At 36.5% G+C, this 24,230-nt stretch overlaps 1 protein-coding gene across 1 annotated transcript; it reads left to right on the forward strand.

Moving 5' to 3' along the window:
- The first annotated feature begins 338 nt into the window (after positions 1-338).
- LOC120077781 (monooxygenase 2-like) lies at positions 339-6,497 on the forward strand. Its single transcript, XM_039031801.2, has 5 exons — positions 339-762; positions 846-908; positions 3,222-3,384; positions 5,201-5,429; positions 5,787-6,497. Exons 1-5 carry the CDS (start codon positions 533-535, stop codon positions 6,320-6,322), a joined length of 1,221 nt encoding a protein of 406 aa, XP_038887729.1. The 5' UTR covers positions 339-532; the 3' UTR covers positions 6,323-6,497.
- The last annotated feature ends 17,733 nt before the right edge of the window (positions 6,498-24,230 follow it).

Below are 24,230 nucleotides of genomic sequence, written 5' to 3' on the forward strand. Positions count from 1 at the left end.
AATTAATAAAGTTCTAACTAGTGTTGACTTTGACTTTAATTGATTGAAGAATACAAAATAGTGCGAGAGAAATTATAATTTTAAGATAGTCTGCTCTCTAAAACACACATCGCAAATCTTAAAAAAAAGTTAAAAACTATTTTTTTAGTTTTTAAAATTTTGGCTTAAATCTTTTAAAATGCTCTTAAAAAGGTACATTGACAAAATAAAAAAAATTAACCGATAAAAGTAGTGTTATTATAATATTATTTTAATCTTAAAAGTATTTAAGCTTAAACTAAATGACTTTCAAAATACCAAATATATATATAATAATATCCATTTTGGCCGCCTCCGATGGAGCCCGCCACAAAATGCAATTATTGCGATTTCTTAACATTTTATTTTCTCTATAAATTCAACACTCGTTCAAGTAAGAAAACAGAGCAACTTCTTGGTTAAATTAATCCCCAAAATTTCCAATTATTTCTTCAATTCAACCAAATAATTTCAGGTGGAAGACAATTCAGAATCTTTTTTCGCTGGAACAATCATGGAAGAAAAAGGTGATGTTGAAGACATAGTGATCGTCGGAGCTGGAATTGCAGGCCTCAGCACTGCCTTAGGGCTTCACAGGTTAGGGATTCGAAGCTTAGTGTTGGAAACTTCGGATTCTTTGAGAGCCGCTGGTTATGCGTTGACCACATGGAATAATGCTTGGAAGGCTCTCGACGCCTTGGGAATCGCCGATTCCCTCCGCCGCCGCCACGATCGCCTCGCCGGGTAGTTCTTCCGCTTCCGAAACGATTTAATTTCAGTGAGCTTTTGTGTTAATTTGAGACTCCATTTTGCTTCGTTGATTGTAGAAATGTTACTTTCTCGGCGGTTTCTGGGCTTCGAACTTCGGATTTGCTCTTTACGGCTTACCGGTCAGATTTTTATTATTATTATTATTATTACATTAACATTTGGAAATTTATAAGTTTGGAATTTCGTTTCAATTTAATCGTTTTGTTTCAATTTATTAAGTTAACTATTATCTTGATTTTCATTTTTCAGCCTTAATGTTAATGCATCATAATAAATTTAAAAGATTACAAGTAATTAAATTTTATTGTTTTTCATCATTTCTAAAATTTTATTTGAATTTTACTTCATAAATATTTTAAATCAATTATTAAATGTAGATATTTAATAAAAAAAATCAAGGTTGAAAATATAAAATCTTTAAATATAACGATGAAAGGAAACAAAACTCAAATTTTAAGGATAAAATTATAATATTTTGAAATTTAGAGATTAAATTGAAATCAAAATCAAAATTTAAATATTAAATACGTAACATTTTGAAATCTAGAAATCAAATAAAAATTAGAAAAAAAAATATGAATATAAATGTAATTTATTATTATTTTAAGAAGTCTTTTATTAGTAATTATGGTGTTAACAGACCTGTTCAGACTGAATTTTTAAATAGTAGGATTACATGATAAGTTTTTTTATTTTTTTCCGTCATAAGTTATGAGACTAGTTTTTATTTGGTCTTTAGATCTCAAAATGTTACATATCTAGTCCTTAAATTTTAAGTTTGGTTTCAATTTAGTTCTTAAATTTCAAAATATTATAATTTTATCTTTGAGATTTGATTTTTGTTTTAATTTGGTTCATAGGTTTCAAAATTTTACATTTTTAACTTTTTTTAATCTCAATTTTTCATCAAATACTCACTTTCAATAATTGATATCGTAATTAATTAAAATAATTATGAAGTAAAATTCTAATTTAATTTTAAAAGTGGTGAAATTTAATTAATTTTAATTATTATAATTCTTTTAAATTTATTAACACGCATTAACACTAAAGGTGAAAAAAATGAGTGTTTAATAAAATATCGAGGTTACAAGTATAAATCTTAAAATTTACAAACTAAATTGAAATAAAACCTAAAGTTTAAGTGTAAAATTATAACATTTTGAAATTTAAAGATTAAATTGAAATCAAATTTAAAACTTAAAAGACTAAAATGTGTAACGTTTTAAAGTTGAAGGACTAAATACAAGCTAAATCAGTGATAGTATAAGACAAGCCATTACAGGACATCTGTGGTCCTCTCTGGGAATCCAAGGATCACTCAAAATTTGCCACCACCCACTGGCCAACAAAACCTTTAATCGAATGGTCCTTCAAACATAGGTAGGGTCGTGCTCAAGACCTGCATTTGAAGAAATTTTTGGATTTAAAGTACTTACCTCTAAGCACCTTAAAGAGCTGTTTGAATGCATCAAAATTCTCCAAACTTTGTTTTTCCATCATAGTCTGGTTGAAAATGTGTACGTCTCGAAACCTGAGACCTCCATCCACCTTCCTAGAGCACATTCGAGATCAACTCTGCCCAATGAATTTTACGATGATCACTAGATGAACTCCACCAAAATCTAGCATACAGCTGACAAATGTCATCACACAAGGTCTTTGGAAGTTGAAAGCAACTCATCATGTAAGTAGGGATCACTTGATCAAAACTTTTCCTTCCATCCTTGTAGAACCCTACATGTCCTTGATATTCTTGAACACTTGACTCTTGTTTCGAGAAATTTGGGATAGGAGACCCAATAATACTGCCCAAGAGGATCTCTATGACATAATAATTATGGATGATTATTATGGAGTATGGAGGAAGAAAGATCTCTATGACATAATACCCTCTGAACAAATAAGAAAGGAGTATGGAGGAAGAGGATCTCTATGACATAATCTTCTTTATAATCGGAACTGCCTTTAGCTGATCCCATTAAAAAGGATAGAAAAAGTGACAGACTCAACACACTGCATTATATCAACCGAACCCAACGCTGCAAACATTTTAACCATCACCTGACGAAGAAAGATCCATTCCACCTTATCATATGCCTTACTCGTATCCAATTTAAGAGTTGTCATCCCCATCTTCCTTGATCTCTTGTTATTTAAAGATTGGATACATTTGAACCCAATGCGCACATTATCGGTGATGAGGTGGCCGAGAATAAGCAATAATCCATCTTTATTAAGAAAAGAGAGAGAGAGAGAGAGATTATTTTTGTCAAATCATATGGTATTGGAAAGACCAGAAATCACTTTTTTTCCCCAATTATATATATATAATAACTAAGTTTAACAAAAACATATTGAAAACAAGTTCCAAGTTTTTTACTGAACTATAGTTGATTTTAAATAGAATATGTTTGTGAGCAAATTAGCAGAGACCAAGAAGCCAGAACTGTGATGAGAAAGTCATTATTAGAAGCACTTGCAATGGATCTTCCAGAAGGCACCATTCAGTACTCCTCCAAGCTTGTTTCCATCGAAGAATCAGGCTTTCTTAAGCTGCTTCATCTTGCTGATGGAACAATTCTCAAAACCAAGGTAAAATCATATGGACAAGTTTTTTTTTACTCACATATTATAATTATGGATGATTTCTCTAAAACTACAACTTTTTCTTCAGCTGCACCATCTTATTGATCGAGTATGATGTAGAGACCAGTGAGAGAGTGTGTGTGTTTTGATTGAGAGTGACGGAAGGACAGAGAGAGAGAGATTTCTTCTTCTGTGACGATAATTAGGAGTTTTTCCATTATTTTTAAAAATTAGCAATAACCAGGGATTTTCCTTCTTTGTTAACTTAAAAAAAATCAAAATTACTACTTCTAAATGCAAAATTTCTCATGTTTAGTTTTTTTTTCTCATATTTCCACTTCAACTATTCTTTCTCTTCTTTATATAATACTTTTATATATATATAGTACAGTTCACTTTTTTTTTTTTTTTTTTTTTTTTTATGCCTTACACTTATGCCTCAAGAGGCTATTATACTTTTTGCTATTATACTTTTTTGCGTCTGGAGCTTTAAAAAATACCGTCCACGAGAAAGGGTTGGGAAGATTAGAGTTGGCCAAAACTGAATCGTTTGTAAAAACCGAACCGAAATCTCAGTGAAACTGAAAAATGCGGTTCAGCCAGTTTGAAGAAATTTTGAAACCGAATTAATTCGGTTCGGTTCGGTTTCAATTTCAAAAACCAAATTTAAAACCAAAACGAATCATTTTTAAGTAATATATTTATTTATATATATATTTAGATATTTAAAAAAGAGTGAAATCAAATTTAAAACCGAACATTTTTTAATTTAAAGAACAAAACCGAATTTAAAACCGAACCAAACCGAACCGTTTTTAATTAAAAAAATATAACATAGATTTTTTAGAAATACGAAAACCGAATTTAAAACCAAACCGAACTACATATATGTGATTCGATTTGAACCAATAAATCGGTTCGGTTCAGTTTTACATATTAGAAAATTTGGTTTGGTTTGGTTTGACCACCAAACCGAACCGAATCGTTTCCACCCCTAGGGATGATGTTTCTGTTCTCGTCTCTGTTCCCCATTTTATTCCATATCTCCGTAAAATTTTTCATTTAATTTCTCGGGGATTTTTCCCCCTTTTTATTTTTTTTTCTTAAACAACTAAAATAACTACATAGAAAAGTTTTAATTAAATAGTAAGATCCCGTTTGGTAATAATTTAATTTTTTGTTTTTTGTTTTTAAAATTAAGTCTATGTCTAAATTTCTTAATTTGTTATCTATTTTTACCAAGCCACAAATTTTAAAAATTAAAAAAAATCTTTTAAAAACTTGTTTTTATTTTTGAAATTTGATTAAGAATTCAACCATTATATTTAAAGATGTAAATCATTATAAGAAATGAAAAGGAAAGAACCTTAATTTTCAAAAATAAAAATTCAAGAATAAAATTATTATCAAACGGGACTTTTTTTTGTTAATTTTTTTTATATGATTAACTTCACATGGATAATTTGAATTAGAGAGAGGGTAGAGATATTTTGTTACGGTAATATAACCATTTGAATGTATTAGATAACTACATGAGACTGAGAGAAAGGAGAGGTCTATTGTTAAGGAAAATTTTCTAAACTATAGTAATATAAACATCATTCTCATTCATTATCAGTCATGTATCAACATTATTAAAGAATGATAATGATGTGAGTCATGTCAATGTTATGATGCCAACTAAAAAAAAAAAAAGATTTGAGGGAGTTAAACAAATATTAAAGAATTATTTATAATGAAAAATTAATATTGTGAATAGTAAGGTAGTTACTATCATTTTCTTTGGTTGGCCATGGCATGAAGCTAACTCTTTGGAAATTAGGTTTTGATTGGATGTGATGGAGTGAAGTCTGTGGTGGCTAAGTGGCTTGGCTTTAAGAAGCCTTCTTCGTCTGGAAGAAATGCTACTAGAGGGATCGTAACGTACAAGGATGGTCATGGATTTGGTAATAAGTTCATGTGGTTTTTTAGCAAAGGCCTTCGCTTTGGTGTTATGCCATGTAATTCCGACACAGTTTATTGGTTTAGCACTTGGCGTCCTTCCGAACAAGGTCAGTTCCTTTGAGCATATGCCACTACATTTTGATCCCTTTTTCCTCTCACCCTGATTCTGGTTCAGGAAAGGATCAACACAAGGATCTAGGTGCTTTCAAATAACTGTTAGACGATATAGATCATCCACAAAATCTATATGCCCCTATTAATTGTTAGATCTGTAAATTTGAAATGCTTTTGAAGTTTCTCACATACACATCTAAAGATATGAAATCTTTTAACGTCTTGTAATGACCTTTTCTAATAACCAACTTCAACCAATTGTTAATGGGTTAAATAGACTTTCTTAATGTTATAATAATACTTTTAATATCTCTCCTTGTATTATTCCTAACACATACTGAAACTTGAAGAGGAGGAGATTGAAGAGAACCCAGTGAGATTGAAGCAACATATTTTGAGCAAGCTTGGGAAGGTACCTGATCAAATAAGGGCTGTTGTTGAAGACACTGAAGTTGATTCTTTTATGTCTCTTCCATTGAGATTTAGGCGCCCTTGGGAGCTTGTTTGGAATAACTTTTCTCGAGGTAACATTAGCATCGCAGGCGATGCACTTCACTCGATGACCCCAGATCTCGGCCAAGGAGGGTGTTCTGCATTGGAAGACGGTGTTATTCTCGCGCGATGTTTAGCTGAAGCTATGTCAAGGAATCCAAATGAAGAAGTAGAAGGCAAGGAGGAATATAAAAGAATTGAGAAGGGGTTGGAGAAATATGCAAAAGAGAGGAGATGGAGAAGCATTAAGCTTATAACTGCATCTTATGTGGTTGGTTCAATTCAAGAGAGTAAAGGGAAAGTGATGAACTACTTGAGAGATAACATCTTGTCTGATTTTCTTGTTGGTTTATTAATCAAGTGTTCTGATTATGATTGTGGGACACTTGGCTGATAAATTCAGCCATTTTTGTATAAGGTTTTGTTGTGTGCTAGTTGTATTGTTTGGCCTATTAAGCTAAATTTTATTATTTCTCAAGTTCAACAGGGATGAGAACTCAATTTCTTGTTTTTTGGTCGATGCTATTTTTTTATTAGTTAAAATTAAGATTGTTTTGAATTGATTTAAATCTACTTTATGTTCTTTGTACTATTGAATTTTGACTTTGGTTCATTTTAGCTTGTGTACTTTAAAACGATTTATTTTGATCTCTATGTTATAATATGTATTTAAATTAATATGTATAATTGTCCTTTATTGTAATTTTGTATTCTCTAGATTAGAGTTTCTCATTTGCCTATATATATGTATATGTTAACTGATTACATGATAAGATATTATTCTCCAAATGTATAGATAACATCGTATCAGAGCCGTCTAGGGTTTAGAATATTCGTTTGACGACTACATTAGGGTTTACGCTTCTCACAAGGTTAGGATTTGAGTTGGATTATCAAGTTTAAGTGGTCATTTGTCTATACCACCCACCTCAGAAGAAGTGTTTTCATTGTCTGTCTTGTTGGGATTGATGCCTTAAATCTCGTGGTTTCATAGTTTGTAAATTATTTGTACAAATAATTTATTTATTTAATAAAATAAAGTATTATTTTATTTGACATTTAGTCTGCATTAATCCAAAACCAATAAACTAAGATCTTAGGTTATTTAGTGTAGCTTAAACATGTATGTGGTGACATACAAGTGGATCATGTTTTAGTAATAATCTAAACAGTCTGTCGTAAATGGATAAGGTTGGGTGCCTTATCCTGGTAACATTACGGATACGGTCTACTTTGTAATTATTACAATTGTTGTAAAGTGTTATAAATGATCCAATCTTGATCGTTTATATGGAGGCATGTGAGTGGAGGTATCCTGTACAAAGAGTTTGTATAAGACCGGACGACGAAATGATTAGTCTCTCTTTATAACACAATTACTTGAAGAAATTTACTATTTAATAGGATGACTATAAGTGATTTGACCTTAATCCTGAGTGAGTTGTGAATGTCTGCCTATGAGGGCGGTCTTTTGATTTGTATGGGTGAGAGTGACTAGATTCACCGACTCAATATGCCTACCATTTTGGGGATTCGTCTGAGTGGGAAGCTGAGAACACAGCTACACAAGATGAAATTCACTCCTTCCTGTGATTAGGATAAGCAGGTAAATTGCTCCCTTAAGGGTAGAGCATAGTTATCTCCTTGTTTGATCCAAGAAGCTCTTATAAAATCTACTATAAGCCCCACGAGGCCAAAATTTATTGATATCAATCCCAACACTTATTAACTCTTTACCTTATAATTTTCATGACTAAAAAACTTTACTCTTTGTCTTCAAACTCAGAAAGTTTAAGATACAATAATAAAAAAAAGGAGCAAAATATACTTTTTGTCTTTGAAGTGAAGTTCGTGCGTATTTAGTTTCTGAAATTTCAAAAGGGACATTTTTAATTCTTGAGTTAACTTGACTATCATTTGGCTAACGAAAAAGTGACATGACAGGTTAAGTTGAGAAATTTTAAATAAGGTAGTCAAATAGACATCGACTTCCAAATTTAAAGACCAAACATACATTTTTTCCCAAAAAAAATGCTTGAATTGTTTTTTCAATATATATATATAACTTTATCTAAAGAATATTTTTCTTTTATCTCCAGGGAATATTAAAAGAAACATAATGAATAATAAATATTCTTCCTTTTCACTTTAAATAAAAATAATAAATAATTGAATCAGTTTAATCATATCATATATAATCAAACTCACTTTTGTCAATTTGAACACTTCAAACTGACCCAAAAACTGATTTTCAACTTGATTGCATTGAACTACCAAGGGGACCTTATGAACCTGTAGCTTGAAGCTCCAACAGTACGTGAATAGCTGATTAAACTCTTTAGCCACGAGATCCACCATCCGTTAACTGCCAGACACTCCACTAAAGACCGACAACTGCACTATTCTCACTACATATATATTTCTGTGTCCATCGGATATAACCAGTCAACAGTACGATAACTCTTCACAGATGCTCGTAAGTACAGCTGGGCCAATTTATCATTTTGCCCTTGTAGTTACATCTAACTCCTTAAGTACCACTGATCCCTCTAATGAACAATACATCATAGTCCTACTATTGGTGGACACCTCTCGGGCCACGAGAAGATGTGTAGCGCCACATCGTTCAAGCCCCTGAATCAACCCTTAAGGGAGTAATCTATCTACTTACTCCTACTTTGGGGAAGGAGTGAATTCTATTTTGTGTAGCTGAGTTCCCAGCTCTCCAATCAGATGAATCCTCAAAGTGGTAGGTTTGAGTCGGCAATCTAGTCACTCACACCCATGCAAATCAAAGGACTGCCCTAAATGGCAGAATTTCCCAACTCACTTAGGATTAAGGTCATGCTACTATGGTCATCCTAGTGAAGTGAAGTCTCTGTCATGAACGGCGTTATATAATGAGACTATACATTTCATGGTTGATGCTTAATTTTTATGAAGTGGAAATATGGATGATATGCGTTGATGGATTACGTTGTGCACTCAAGTTTCCCCAGCGAAATTCAAGTGCAAATTCCCCTGAGTTTTCTGGTAAGTCCAGGGTCGAACACAGGGACTTATGAAAATAGTTATGTGGGTAATATTTATGAAAACTTTGTGGTAACCAAGTAAATAATAAGTTTTGGGTGTGTTGTTGCGTTTAATGAAAAAGAAGTAAATAAAGTAGGCAGATTTGAGAAAGATAGTTGTGTTGATAGATGCAATGAGTATGCGATGAATGGGTTGAGAAGGTCTTTTAGCTAGCATTACTCGGGAATGCATCAACCTTGCGATCTTGTTACAACCATGCACCGCAAGTCATTTCCCAATGTAAATGCAATGCTCCTAAGTCTAGGACGCATGTGTTGAATGCAAAATATCCATAGAGCTTATCCCTAAGTCTCTACTCTTGTCCTATGCGTTGATGCAAAATGCATGAAAGAAAGGTGACCGCATACAATCATATCTTATCGCTAAGATGCATGTGATGCGTTAATAACAAATAGTGCTCATTCCTAAACGCCTATCTCCTGTTTATGCGTTCTAACCCGGTTCTTCCAAACCTAGATTTTGACCTGACCTTCCCAAGTCTAGATCCTATCTTTAGACTACCCTCCCGAGTATCTCTAACAGTCGAATGAAACATACATAAACAAGACAATCACAAAGATGAAGATTCCCTCGTTCTGCTAGCTAACTACTTCTCAACCCATTCAACTGATTTAGCTACTCATGCTTAAATACAGATAGTGAATAGATATAGAGAAAGATATTCCATTCTTATAACTGAGTTGAGTACAAAAGGACGATGGAAAGTAAAGGTAGAGAGCCTGGTAGAAATTCCTTGCTGACCAAGGCTTTTTACACTGAATCTCTATTCTGATCTACAAATGTTCCCGCTTCCGCTGGCGTCGGCCCTCTCTCTGTCTTGGAGCTTCTGGTGCTTTCCCAAGCTTGCCGAAATGATCTACCAGCACATCTTCTTCCTCACATCCGCCTTAAAATGGAAGAAAACTATGGACAGAGGCGTGAACTTATAAAGTGATGAAGTAAATGACAGCTTAACCCCTTCTCTGAAGAATGCACTTGGTATTTATAGGGCATCAAAGGTGAAAGGCGGATTTTCTCTCCCGATTGTATAGATGGGACAGCTTTAATTCCTGACTAACACGCCGGATAATTGTCACTGATAAAGCTAGATGTACTTTGTGACCGTTATCGGCTGTCAACTTAATTTGCATCCGACTGCCGTCAGCTTTCTGTCCCATCGATTTTAATTATCCTTTCACCCGGATGTGTCCATCATGTTGTGCTGATCAAGTTGCAGTGATTCTTCTTGGGCGAATGTTTGCGAGCACGATCAATGCAAAGTCTTACGGTGAAGTTGCGCTCGACCAATGTGTTCCTATGATCGCAATCTCTGCATTGCGTTAACGCATATTCTGCACAAAAATGTAAAGATCAACTATTCTAATGTGTTGGACGCATGCAACCACAATATTATAGAATTTATGCTTAATGGACGCAATTTAACATATTCTATCAACGCAATCCAACATTGTTTAAGAATTTAGCACTATGATAACATGCATTTCTGCCCATTATCACACTCCCAAATTTAAACAATGCTTGTCCTCAAGCATAAGCTAAAGATTCCTTTAGCAAGTTGACCGCAAAGTTCTTTCCCTAGATTTCTCATGGATACTTTGTTCAAATCCTATATGCCAGAATTTCCTTAAGTCTTATTCAATTCTCTTCCTAAAATATTTCTAAGACTTTAAGATTACAAGATTAATTTTCAAAAGGACTTTATTGAATTCCGGAACATCGCATGATTTATTTCAAAAAGAAAATTTTCCACCGAGGTGTCAAATGATTTATCCTTACAAAAAAAAAAAAAAAAAAATTCTTCATTGCTATTTTTTCTGACCTTGCACTGATCCAAGTGTCTTGCCTTCGTTTTGGCTTGCCCCCACGTGTGTCATGCGGACATCCAACTACGAGCAATGCACACTTTCTCAGACTAAACTCATACTGATTTCGCAGGGGAGTTGCGGTCATTGATTTATGCGTTGATCCTGGTGACTTACTTTCGTTTTGGCTTGCCCCCACGTGTGTCATGCAGACATCCAACTATGGGTAAATACCTTTCACAACTTAACTCTTATCAACATGGGTTTCCCATTGCGTCGACAGTGAAGTTGTTATTCTCAAATATTATATATATATATTTTAGAGAAGCAAGGTCGGAAATAAATACTGCACCCCCAAATTTAAAATGCGGCAATGTCCTCATTGCCAAAAGATTAAAATAAATCATGCGATGGTCATAGAATGCGGTGTAAAGAGAGTTTGAAAGAAAGCTAGCAAACCCCTAATTTCGAGAAATAGTTCATGAGGTGACTATCTTAAGATTTAAGTTGATGCTAGTATATACGAAAGAGATAGAAGCATATTTTTCATCATTGAAATCATACTTGGCAAATAAACAACGTGTCGTAAACTACTAAAGTTATCTACCTGTAATATGATTGCGGTAATCAAGAAGGATGCGGTGATAAACTTTTGAAAAATAAAATACAATATGATAGCACTAAATTTGAAATAAAGATAAGAAAGAGTACACCCCCAAATTTAGCGTTGTCACCCGTATTGAGTATTAATGCATCCATCCTTGCGGCAATCATTGCTCCTGTGGATTGCGGTGATGGAATGAGATCATTTGCTTTTTCGCAATCCTGTGCCTTAATTCTTGTAAACAGACAAAGAGAGGATTAAATGATTTTAAAACAAAACAACACGTTTTTTTTTAAGAGAAATAAGTGAAATACTGATAATAGTAAAATGACGAAGAGTTAAATGTTCAAGAGTTAAGTGAGGGATAGTCCAGGTTTTTCAGCTTTGCGGAGACTATTTCTGGCTGAAAATCTCCTCCGCAATATGCTTTGATCCGTTACCCATTAACTTTAAATGTTCGACTTCCATCCTCAGTGATCAGTTCCACCGCACCATGTGGAAATACTTCTTTGATGATGAAAGGACCGGACTAGCGTGATTTTAATTTTCCTGGGAAGAACCGCAATCTTGAATTGAAGAGTAAGACCTTCTTCCCGATTTGGAGGTTTCTAGCGCATATGCGTTTATCATGCCAGCGCTTGGTGCGCTCTTTATAAATCTTCGCATTCTCATATGCGTTGATCCTCCATTCTTCTAGCTCGACCAGCTATAGTTTTCGCGCTTCCCTTGCTTTCTTCAAATCAAAATTCAGTTTCTTGACCGCCCACAATGCTTTATATTCCAGCTTCAAAGGCAAGTGACAAGCCTTGCCGAATACCAATATATAGGGGGATATAACTATAGGTGTTTTAAATGCGGTCCGGTATGCCCATAACGTATCATCAAGCTTCATGGCCCAATTCTTCCGTGAAGGTTTGACTACCTTCTCAAGTATCAATTTAATTTCACGATTGGACACTTCAGCTTGGCCATTTGTTTGCGGATGGCATGCGGTGGCCACTTGTGGATGATATTGTACTTGCGCAGCAACTCCTTTATATTATGATTGACAAAGTGTGATCCTTCATCACTTATGATGGCACGGAGAGTGCCAAAACGAGTGAAAATATTCTTCTTGAGGAACTGGGAGACTACCGCTGCATCACTTGCGGCGCATGCAATCGCTTCTACCCACTTGGAGACGTAATCGACTACCAATAAGATATAATGTTTGCCATGCGAAGGAGGGAATGGTCCCATGAAATCAATCCCCCATATGTCCATTATCAGTGGTTCGGTCTTTTACAAACTCCTTTGTATAGGACACCTTTGCTCGCATGCTCCACATGAATGATCAAGATTAGACTATTTATAGCACGTCAGAACACTTGTAACTATCTATAAAGCAAGCCGCATCCATAGTGTCACCAGGATAAGGTTTCTTTCCTATATCCATATACTACAGACCATTTTGGTTATCACTTAAGGTATGGTCCACTTGTATGTCTCCACATACATGCTTAAGTTACAACGACAACCAGGGATCTTAGTTTATTGGTTTGTGGTAAAGCAAATAAAACATCTCAGGTTTTATAGACAACAGTGAAGAAAATATCTCATATTATTACATTACAAGCGTTTGTTCAATACAGATGTTTACAAACTACAGGACCCAATGAGAGTTTAGGGCATCAACCCCAACAATCTCCCACTTGTCCTAAAATGAGTAGGGTGTACATAACAAGTACAAAAAAATAAACTAGGGCACTAGGTCCAAGTACAAAAATCTCCCACTTGCCTTAGTCCAGTCGCGGGTGGTCCTGTAGACCCATTCTTTGAAGGTGACCCTAAAAAATTGTAGCCGTGAGAGCCTTCGTAAATGGGTCAGCAACGTTGTGCTCCAAAGCGATCTTCGTGACTATCACATCCTCTCGATGCACTATCTCGCGGATGAGATGATACTTCCACCCTATATGTTTGCCGCGCTTATGACTCCTGGGCTCCCTAGAGTCGCCACAACACCACTATTATCACAATAGAGGATGATGAGCCTAGACATGTCTAGAACAACTTTCAAATCAGTCAGGAACTTCCTGAGCCAAACGACCTCCTTAGTAGTTTCACAAGCCGCTACATACTCGGCCTCCATCATGGAGTCGGCGATGCACCCCTACTTAGTGTTTCGCCATACTACAGCTCCCCTGTTAAGAGTGAACACTGAGCCTGAAGTGAATTTTCGAGAATCTTTATCAGTCTAAAAGTCAGAGTCCGTGTATCCAGTCAGGATCAAGTCCTTAGATCCATACACGAGCATGTAGTCCCTCATTCTCCGAAGATACTTGAGGATGTTCTTGATGGCGGTCCAGTGACCCTGTCTTGGATTAGACTGATATCCACTGACTATCCCCACAGCGTAGCAAATGTCTAGTCGAGTATATAACATCGCATACATCAAACTGCTAATGGCAGATGCATTGGGGACCTGTCTTATCTCCTCAACCTCTTGAGGTGTCATAGGACACATTTCCATGGACAATAACTTCAGGCCTGAAAGGCAGTAGGCCTCTTTTGGAGTTCTACACCGAGTACTTGAACATCTTATCACTGTATGATGCCTGAGATAGCACTAGCAATTTGTTCTTCCAATCCCAAAAGATCTAAATACTAAGAATAAACTGAGCCTCTCCCAAATCTTTCATTTGGAATTGGGTTGCTAGCCAGTTCTTAACTGATGTCAGTAGACCTACATCATTTCCAATGAGTAGGATATCATCCACATACAACAATAGAAAAACTACTGAACTGTTGATGATTTTCTTAGAGACACAAGGCTCATCAACGTTTTGGTCAAAGTCATATGATCTGATCGCAGTATCAAATCGAATGTTCCAAGATCGAGACGCCTGTTTCAGCCCATAAATGGACCGATTCAGTTTGCAAACCTTTTGCTATTGACCTTGGGCTATGAATCCCTTGGGCTACACCATATAAATGGTCTCCTTAAGATTACCATTTAGAGAGGCAGTCTTAACGCCTATTTTTCTTATCTCATAGCCATAATATGAGGCAATGGACAGAAGGATGCGGATAGACTTGAACATGGTAACAGGTGTGAAAGTCTCTTCATAGTCGACTCCCTCCACCTAGGTAAAACCCATTGCCATAAGTGTAGCCTTGAAGGTTTGCACCTTCTCATCGGCACCCCGTTTCCTCTTGTAGATCCATTTGCAACCTATAGGTTTTACCCCATCAGGTTGATCTACAAGATCCCATACTTAGTTAAAATACTTCGACTCCATCTCGAGATCCATGGCTTTGACCTATTCATCTCGGTCAACATCCTCCATTTCCTTCTGATAAGACAACGGATCCTCAACCTCGCCATCAGCTACCATAGCCAGGATTTCTGTGAAACCCATATAGCGAACAAGTGGGTTCGTAACCCTTCCACTACGTCGAGGTTTCCTTAACTCTTGAGGTGGAACTAACCTACCAGATGAACTTCCATCAACAACTCTTATTGATGGAGTAAACCCTTCAACAACTCCTGTTGAAGTTTCAGTAGTTTCGTTGGAAAGTTCACACAACACGATCTTACTACGTGGACTGTGCTTCTCATATGAACCTCCTCTAGGAAGGTAGCGTTCGTCGACACAAACACTATGTTTTCCTTAGGATCATAAAACTCGTGTACCTTTGGGGTAGCCTACAAATAGGCATAACCTCGAAGTGGTTCCAATTTCTTTGGATTGGCCTTAAGCACATGTGCTGGGTGAACGAAATCGGAAGTGAGATTTACATGAGCAGCGGAACAAGACTATTCCAAATTAAAATCATGAATTAACATATATTTACAGTCGACTTCAAAACAAATGGTTATACAATTCAAATGCAAAAATTACAGCATGAACAATACAAATGCATAAAGAGATCAAACTCTACGCATAATGGCAAAAGCGTTTCCATGCTCTGTTGCACACGAACGCTCGAACAACAACAGCCTCGAACGCCCGATCTACACGACCGTAACACCGCACGAACACAACGCGAACACTTCGCGCTCGGTCATGAACTTCTCAATGATCGCCTCGGTCACGAACTCCTTCGCAACAACGAACGACCTCTACAGCACCGCGAACGGCCTCCAAAAAACCTTGAAGGTGTTGAGTTGAGTCTGACACCACCAACAAGGCTACCTTGGTATTCTCGGTGTGAGAATCCTGAGGGTGGGCTCTGTTCGGACTTGGTATGAGGCAAATGAACGGAGGAACAATGATCGCATACACGACTGGGCAAGTGGGAGATGGCGAAGACCTATCGTATAGGTCGATGCCCAATCGTTTAGATAAAGTTAATCGGTCATCTAGCAAAAGCTATTCAATCATTTAGCTCGTTTTGTCGCCTACAGACTTTACACAATCGCTTACCTTGGGCCAACGATCGTCTAGTAAAACTATTTGATCGTTTAGTAAATACTACACGATCGTTTAGCTCGTCCAGTTGTCGTTTAGTAAATCTGTATTTTTTTTACGACCCTGTGAGTTTCTTTTGCGCGAGAGAGAAAACTCAAAGAAAACTTTTTAGCGTTTTTAAAAAAAATTTTCAAAATAGGAAAACCATTCCTTTTAAACTCACGGTTACCATGATTCAATAATCACCTACTACTTTGGTTATTTAAAAGAAAAAGAATTAATTATCCAGTAATTAATATTATTATAAACATAAATGATAACCAACTTATCATACTATATTTATAACCTATAGTTTCAATATTTCATCTCATGAAACATATAAATCATAGTTCTTTTTCTATTCCATGGTGCTTAATGTAAATCTCATTTATATCAATCCTCCATTAGATGTATCTCATACATCATACCGATTATATCATATATAATCAAAATACCTCTTGTCAATTTGAACATTTCAAATAGACACTAAGAATTGATCCTCAACTGAATCCATTGAGCTACCAAGGGGACCTCATGGACTTGTAGCTCGAAGCACCAACGGTACTTGAATAACTGACTAAATTCTTTAGTCACGGGATCCACCATCCTTTAACTGCCAGGAACTCCACTAAAGATCGACAGCTGAACTCTCCTTACCACAGTCATATTATGTGTCCATCTTAACCAATCAGCAGTGCGACAACCCTTCACAGATCGCTCGTAAGTACAGCTGGGCCGATAACTGTTATGCCCCTGTAGTTACATCTGTCTCCTAAAGTATCACTGATCGCTCTAATGAACATAAGTCATAGTCCCACTATGACTGAGTCTTCTCTTCCAAAGAGAAGTTGTGGCCACTATGTTCAAGCCCCGGAATCAACCATTAAAGGAGTAATCTCTCTACTTATCCCTGCTTCGGGAAAGAAGTGAATTCCATCTTGTGGATTGAGTTCCCAGCTCCCAAATCAGACAAGTCCCCAAAAAGGTAGGCATATTGAGTTGGCAATCTGGCCACTCTCACCCATACTAATCAAAGGACCACCCTCAAAGGCAGAAGTTCCCAAAATACTCAGGATTGAGGTCGTGTCACCTATGGTCGTTTAGATGAGATGTAAGTCTCTAGTATCAATGGCGTTATATACAGAGTCTAGTCATCTCGTGGTCCAGGTCTTATACAAACTCTTTGTATAGGACACTTCCGCTCCACGTCTCCACATGAATGGCCAAGATCAACCATCTATAGTAGTTTACAATACTTGCGAACCTCTACAAAGTGGGTCGTATCCATAGTGTCACTAGAATCAAGTATCCTACTTTAATCCTTATACTACAAACTTATTTAGGTTATCACTTAAGGCGTGATCCACTTGTATATCACATATACATGCTTAAGTTCACATAAGATAACCAAGGAGCTTTGTTTATTGGATATGAGTAAATGCTAGAATTAAATAACACTTATTTTATTCATTGAACAATGTGTACCTTTACAAAACAACGAGACTCTAGGAGAATTAGGTTACCAATCTCAACACTGGGCAACCTCATATGCGGAATTGATGCAAACTAGCTTTACAGTTGTTCCACAACTTCAAAGGTGTTCTCATAACACTCTTGAAAGGAACACAGTTGAGGATATAAGCTGCAGTCTCCACTACAAAACCCTAAAATGAGTCCGGTAAGGAAGCATAACTCATCATCGACCGAACCATGTCCAACAAGGTTTTGTTTCTCCTCTCCGCTACACTATTTTGCTGAGGTGTACCTGGTGCTGAGAGTTAGAAAACGATTTCATGTTTATCATATAGTTCTGGAACTCAGAATCCAAAAACTCTCCACCCCGATTCGATCGAAGTGTTTTAATCCGTCTATCCAATGCGTTTTCAACTTCAACCTTGAACTCTCTAAACTTTTCAAAGGATTCAGACTTCCGCATCAAATAAACATACTCATACCGAGAATAATCATAAGTAAAAGTGATGAAATACTCATAGCCTCCCCTGGCTCGCACATTCATCGAACCACAAAGATCAGAATGCACTAACTCTAAAGGCTCTTTGGCTCGATAATCTTTTCCAGTAAAAGGTCTTTTAGTCATCTTGTCTTCAAGGTATGATTCACACACTAGTAAAGAATTTTCCTCTAATTCGCTTAGAAGTCCATTCTTCACCAACCTCTCAATCCTATTGAGATTGATGTGCCCTAATCAAAGGTGCCAAAGTTGAGCATTTTCCTTAGGAGAAACCTTTTGTCGTTTATTTTGAGTTGCAGCAGTTTTAAATATCTCTATGTTATGAAGGGAACTTGTTGCTAATGGCCTTAGCACATACAAGTTGTTTTCCAGTTTTGCTGAACAAATCTCAACACCGTCTTTATGAATAAACATTTTATTCAAATCAAAATGAAGAGTATATTTACAATGTATCAGACACTTTACAGAAATTAAGTTTCTCTTTAACTTGGGAACTACATAAACATCATTCAAAATGATAAACTTCTTCTGTAAAGTCAACTGGAGTCCTCCCACTGCCACAGTTGAGACGACGTGCCCGGTGCCCACTCGCATCGCCATTTTTCCAGCCTCAAGTTGTCACTAGAATTTAATCCCCTGAAAAGAAGAACAAACATGATTAGTGGCCTCAGAGTCAATAATCCAGTTAGAATTATCATTCTCCACTAAATAGGTTTCCAAAACTAGTAAATCATATTTACCTTGTTTTGCCTTGGCCTTAGCCTTCTTCTTCTCCTTTATCCAGTGAGGAAAATTTTGCTTCCAATGACCATCCTAGTTGCAATGGAAACACTTTTCTTTGTCAACCGGTGCTGGTCGCCTACCCCGTTAGGCGACAGGCTGTGGGTTAGTAGGTATCTTCCTCTTCCCCTTACCACCCTTATTCTTCTTCCACTTGGAAGTGTTAGAAGTAGAAGGTGCAAACTTAGTCCTTGAGGTTGAACTTTTATGGAACTTCTTCGAAGATGAAGCAACATTTGCCTCACCTACCTTCTTCTCCTTACTTTTTAGCAAGGATTGAAATGTCTACAACTCGTTGAGGAGAGTTGTAAGGATATAGTCAACTTTGTTCAATATTCTGTTACTGACAAAGTGCAGGAAGCTATCTGGCAATGAATACAGAATTATGCTAACATGGCTGCCTTCATCGATGCGTGACCCATTCATTTCCACCACATTGAAGTGGACCATCATGTTCAGCACATGTTCACAAACAAAGGTGCCTTCCTCTATTTTGGAGTTGAAGATGCATTTCAGAGCTTCGTGTTTGAGCTGTCCAGATAGTTGTCCGAACATTCCCCGCAGGGACTCCGTAATCTCACATTTTGAGACCATAAGCTCATGCTTATTGGCCAAAATGTCCTTCAGACTGGCCAAGATGTAAGCTCGGGCCTTCTCGTTCGCCTGTGTCCAACGCTCATAACCCTTCCGAACATTTCAAGTGGCATTCTGAGGTGGAATAGGAGGACACTTTTCTGTAAGGACGAACCTCAAGTCATCGATGATTAATATTATTGTGATCATGTATTTCTAACTAGCGTAATTGTCACCAGTCAATTTGTCGGCGCTTAAAAGAGCTAATGTGGCTGTAGCCATTCTAATGTTGCTGAAAAACGAACAAACTTAATAAGTCTATGCAATACCACTTTTAACACCAATTTTAGTTTTAGCAAAATAGTTTCCATGTACCCTAAGTGAAAAGACATCTATTTCGCAATGATGCTCTAACAAGGCAGAACAAACGTCATCGATGGGGTGATCAGATGCCCCTTTACTGGGATGAGACACTCTCAACCATTAGACAGAAAAAACTCTTGTAACTAACCCTAACAGTCGCCATTTTTCGGTCCAAAACTGTTAACCTTTAATAATTTCGCGTAAGTATAACCCCTCATTTTCTGCCCTAGAGTCCCACCCTAATGCGCCCACCGTAGGAAAAAAGCAGATTAGGATAAGAGACTAAAGTGACCTTATCCTATACAGGAGATCAGATAAAGAGTCGTGTAAAGCTGTCATCCTATAGGGGGACACTGATGCGTTGTGAATATGATGAAATAATGGTGTATATTGCGATGGTGGTGTATGCATTGCACATGCAAGTTTTCCTAGTAAAATCCAAGTATAAATCCTACTAAGTTGCCTGGTAAGCCCAGGGTCGAACACAGGGATTATTTGAGACAATATGAGACGGTAAGTTTTGATTCCTTTGTGGTGACAAACAAAACAATAAGTTGGTTGGTATGTTTGTTTAAAGTATAAATCCTATGCAGCGGAATTGAGAAAAGAGTTAATAACAGCGAACGTTACAATGAGTATGCGGGGAATGGGTTGAGAAGGGATTTAGCTAACACTTCCTAAGATTGCGTTCAAGTTATGCGATCATGCTATACATATACAACATCATGTCATCTCTCAATGGAAATACTATAGTTCCTAATTTTAGGATGCATGCGATGTATACGATAATGTCTATAGGACTTATGTCTAAGCCTCTATTCTTGTCTATGCAATGATGAATGACACACACATACACATGGCGACCGCATACTATCATATCTTATTTCTAGGGTGCATGCGATGCATGATAGCAAACAGAACTTATCCCTAAGTTTCTATCTCTTGCTTATGCGGTTCTAATCTAACTTTCTCAAGCCTAGATTCTAACCTAACTCTCTCAAGTCTAGGTTCTTTCTTTAAACTACCCTCTCAAGTATCTCTAAAGGGTGATGGACAATAACATACAAGATGATCGTGTGAAATGAAGATCTTAGGTCATGCTAGCTAAGTGCTTCTCAACCCATTTGGAAGTTTAGTTACTCATGCGCATTGTGAAGAGAGTGAATAAATGTAGAGATGCAAATTCCAATTAATAAATAAAATCAGAATACAGAATGACAATGGAAGTAGGGATAGGGAGCCTGGTAGCAATGTCTTGCTTCCAGAGGCTTTTACATTGTGTTTTACTCTACCCTGCCCAAAAGAATGTTCTTGCTTTTGCAAGAGTCGGCCATCTCTTCATTCTCAGCGCTTCTCGACAGTCTCTCGAGCTAACCAGGAACGATCTTCCAGCGTCTTCTCTCTTCGCTCACCTCCGCCTTCTAAGTATATGAATTACAGATTACGGATATCTATGATCTATCTTCTATGTACATGGTGGATGAGAACTTCAAAATTCTGAACTTCTTTAACGAAGGTGGCCTTTGGTATTTATAGAGCTTCAGGGTGAAAAGTTTTTCTCTCAAATGATTGCAATGATGGGAGGTCATTAAATCTCTATTTGATGCACCGATTAATGGTCATCAAAAATTTGAATGTACTTACTACAGTGTGTCATTAACGACTTGTCAACTAAATTCGGATTCGACCGTCATCAGTTTTCTGTCCCATCATGATTTATTAAGCTTTCACCTTGATGCGTTGTCTTTATGTGGCCACTTTCTTGAGCAGATCTTTGCGAGCGCATACGATCGCATAGCTTTGCGATCGCAATCTTCTAATGCGCTTGGGCGCCACATTCCTGGGATCGCAATTTGCTTTGCGCCAATGCATTTTCCTGTACAAAATACATAAATTAGCTGCTTTAATGCGATGGGCGCATGCGATCGCAATGTTCTTAACTTAATGCCTTTAGACATGATTTTACATATTTTTACCGTCACAATCCTACATTGTTTTATATCTTTGCATTGTAATAATTGCATTTCTGCCTGTTATCAGACACTCCCAGGGTGCCTCGAGGCGATGCACAAAAATTTTATCCAACCTAATGAGAGAGATCATGGGATATGTTGTCACACGTCCTGCTCCCACTTACTATGAACATTCTCTCCATTCACCTTTGGTATTAACCTACCCAAATACCATCCTTTAGGAGGACACCCCTAGGGTGCCACGAGGCCGAGGATAGATCTTACGATGTGAACATAAAGGGAGAAATGTGAAGAGGTTTAAATGAAGTATCATATACCCCACGTACCTCCCACTGAATGTTCTACCTAGGGGTTCATTAACTTAGACCATCCAATTACTAATTTTATCTAAGTCGTTTTAATTTTCTAAAAAATAACTCTTGTCTTTGATATTAAACAAGTTCGAGTCAAGTCTCATTAGACTCTTTAATGGACTATCCTCAAATTTGCATGTATGCATCAAATCTATCTAATTCACCTTTCCAGGTAGGTTCCCAGGTAGGGGTGTTTTGTTTTCATCAGCTTAAGTACCCCAGCCTAGATAGAATCCGCCTTAGACAAAAGGTCCCTTATAGATAGATTTGCTACATATTTAATCTTTTATTAGTCAATTTAATCCTATTAAACTGATTAAAAGATTAAACTTTAGGTTGCTAATCTCATTAGAACTGTGTTCTTAGGTCTATCTCCACCAAGTTTTAAAACTCTTTTAAAACCATGATTCAAGCCTAAGTTCGTATGCATGCCTTTCTTATAGATTTTAGTTCTAATTTCCCTTAAAAGACTTATAAAAGAAATAACTAAAACCCATTCCCATTGCCATGCATAACTAGGTATTTATAACTCTTGTAAATCTAACCTATGTGTCATGTTTCATGCAATGTTCATTCATTACTATATATAACGCTTATGTACTTGGTAATCAACTAAGAAAACATGTTTCCATACACCTTTATACTATAACACTTATAATATAAAGATGATGTATGTCTATGCTTAATGCATGCATAATATAACTCTTATATTATATGATGCATGAGTATGCTCTTATGTAATTTAAGTCATACAAACTAATATATCATAACACTTACAATATAGAGATGATATATGATCAATGCATAACCTAAGATGAGATTTCAACTAAATGGCATTGTTAAGGATGATGCTCTAAACTCTCGTTGGGTCCTGTAGTTTGTAACACAGTTTTGAACAAACACTTGTGATGTAATAATATTTTATATTTTCTTCACTTTTGTCTATGAAATATTAGATGTTTTAATTTCTTTACCATAAACCAATAAACTAATATCCCTGGTTGTCGTTTATAACTTAAGCATGTATGTGGAGACATACAGGTAGATCATGCCTTAAGTGATAACTAAAATGGTCTGTAGTATATGGATATAGGAAGAAAACCTTAGTCTGATAACGCTATGGATGCAGTCTGCTTTGTAGAATAGTTACAAGTGTTGTGACTTGTTACAGATGGTCTGATCTTGATCATTCATGTGAAGACATGCAAGCGGAGGCGTCTTATACAAAGAAGTTTGTATAAGACCGGACCACGAAGTGTTATAGTCTCATTATATAACGCCATTCATGATAGAGACTTCACTTCACTAGGATGACTATAGGTAATATGACCTCATTTCTGTGTGAGTTGGGAACTCCTGTCTTTGAAGGTGGTCCTTTGATATGCACGGGTACGAGTGGCAAGATCGTTGACTCAAATCTACCACTTTGGGGATTCAACAAATTTGGGAGTTGGGAACTCTGCTACACAAGATGGAATTCACTCTTTCCCCAAAGCAGGGGTAAATAGATAAATTGCTCCTTTAAGAGTTGATTCTGGGGCTTGAACGATGTGGCGCCACACACCTTCTCATGGCCTGAGAGGTGCATATAGTAGGACTATGTTGTATTGTTTATTAGAAGGATCAATTGTACTTAAAGAGTTAGATGTAACTACAGGGGCAAAACGGTAAATTGATCCATCTGTACTTACGAGCATCTATGAAGGTTTATCGTACTGTTGATTAGTTATATCCGATGGACACAGAAATATATCTGTGGTGAGAAGAGTGCAGCTGTCGGTCTTTAGTGGAATGGCTGGCAGTTAACGGATGATGGATCTCATGGCTAAAGAGTTTAGTCAGCTATTCACGTATCGTTGGAGCTTTGAGCCATAGGTCCATAAGGTTCCCTTGGTAGCTCAATGGATTCAAGTTGAGAATAAATTTTTGGGTCAGTTTGAAGTATTCAAATTGACAAGAGGGAGTTCAATTATATATGATATGATTGAACTGGTCAATTATATATGATATAATTGAACTGGTCAATTATATATGATATAATTGACATAATATATGAGATACATTAATTAGAGAAAAATAATATAAATATGATTTATATCTAGTAGAGGATAAAAATATTATGATTCATATGTTGCATATGATGTGATATTAAACCATAGGTTATAAATATAATATGATTATATTTATTTTTTAATTAAACGATTATGGGATAATTGTTTCCTGGTTTTTTCTCCGTAACCGAATGAGATAGTGGGAGGTTGCATTCAGTTTTCATAACTGAAGGATAAAATGAAAATTGTTTTCATTTTGCAAGATATCAGACAGACATTTGCTCACTGAGTTGGTACACTGCCTATCG

The sequence above is a fragment of the Benincasa hispida genome, chromosome 5 (assembly GCF_027475165.1).
Source record: "Benincasa hispida cultivar pf3 chromosome 5, pf3_genome.v1.1, whole genome shotgun sequence".
Taxonomy (NCBI): Eukaryota; Viridiplantae; Streptophyta; class Magnoliopsida; order Cucurbitales; family Cucurbitaceae; genus Benincasa; species Benincasa hispida.

Coding starts and splice junctions, on each gene's coding strand:
- LOC120077781 (XM_039031801.2), top strand. CDS start 533: ATGGAAGAAAAAGGTGATGTTGAAGACATAGTGATCGTCGGAGCTGGA. Junction 909..3,221: donor TTGCTCTTTACGGCTTACCG/GTCAGATTTTTA, acceptor GCAAATTAGCAG/AGACCAAGAAGCCAGAACTG. Junction 5,430..5,786: donor TTGGCGTCCTTCCGAACAAG/GTCAGTTCCTTT, acceptor TGAAACTTGAAG/AGGAGGAGATTGAAGAGAAC.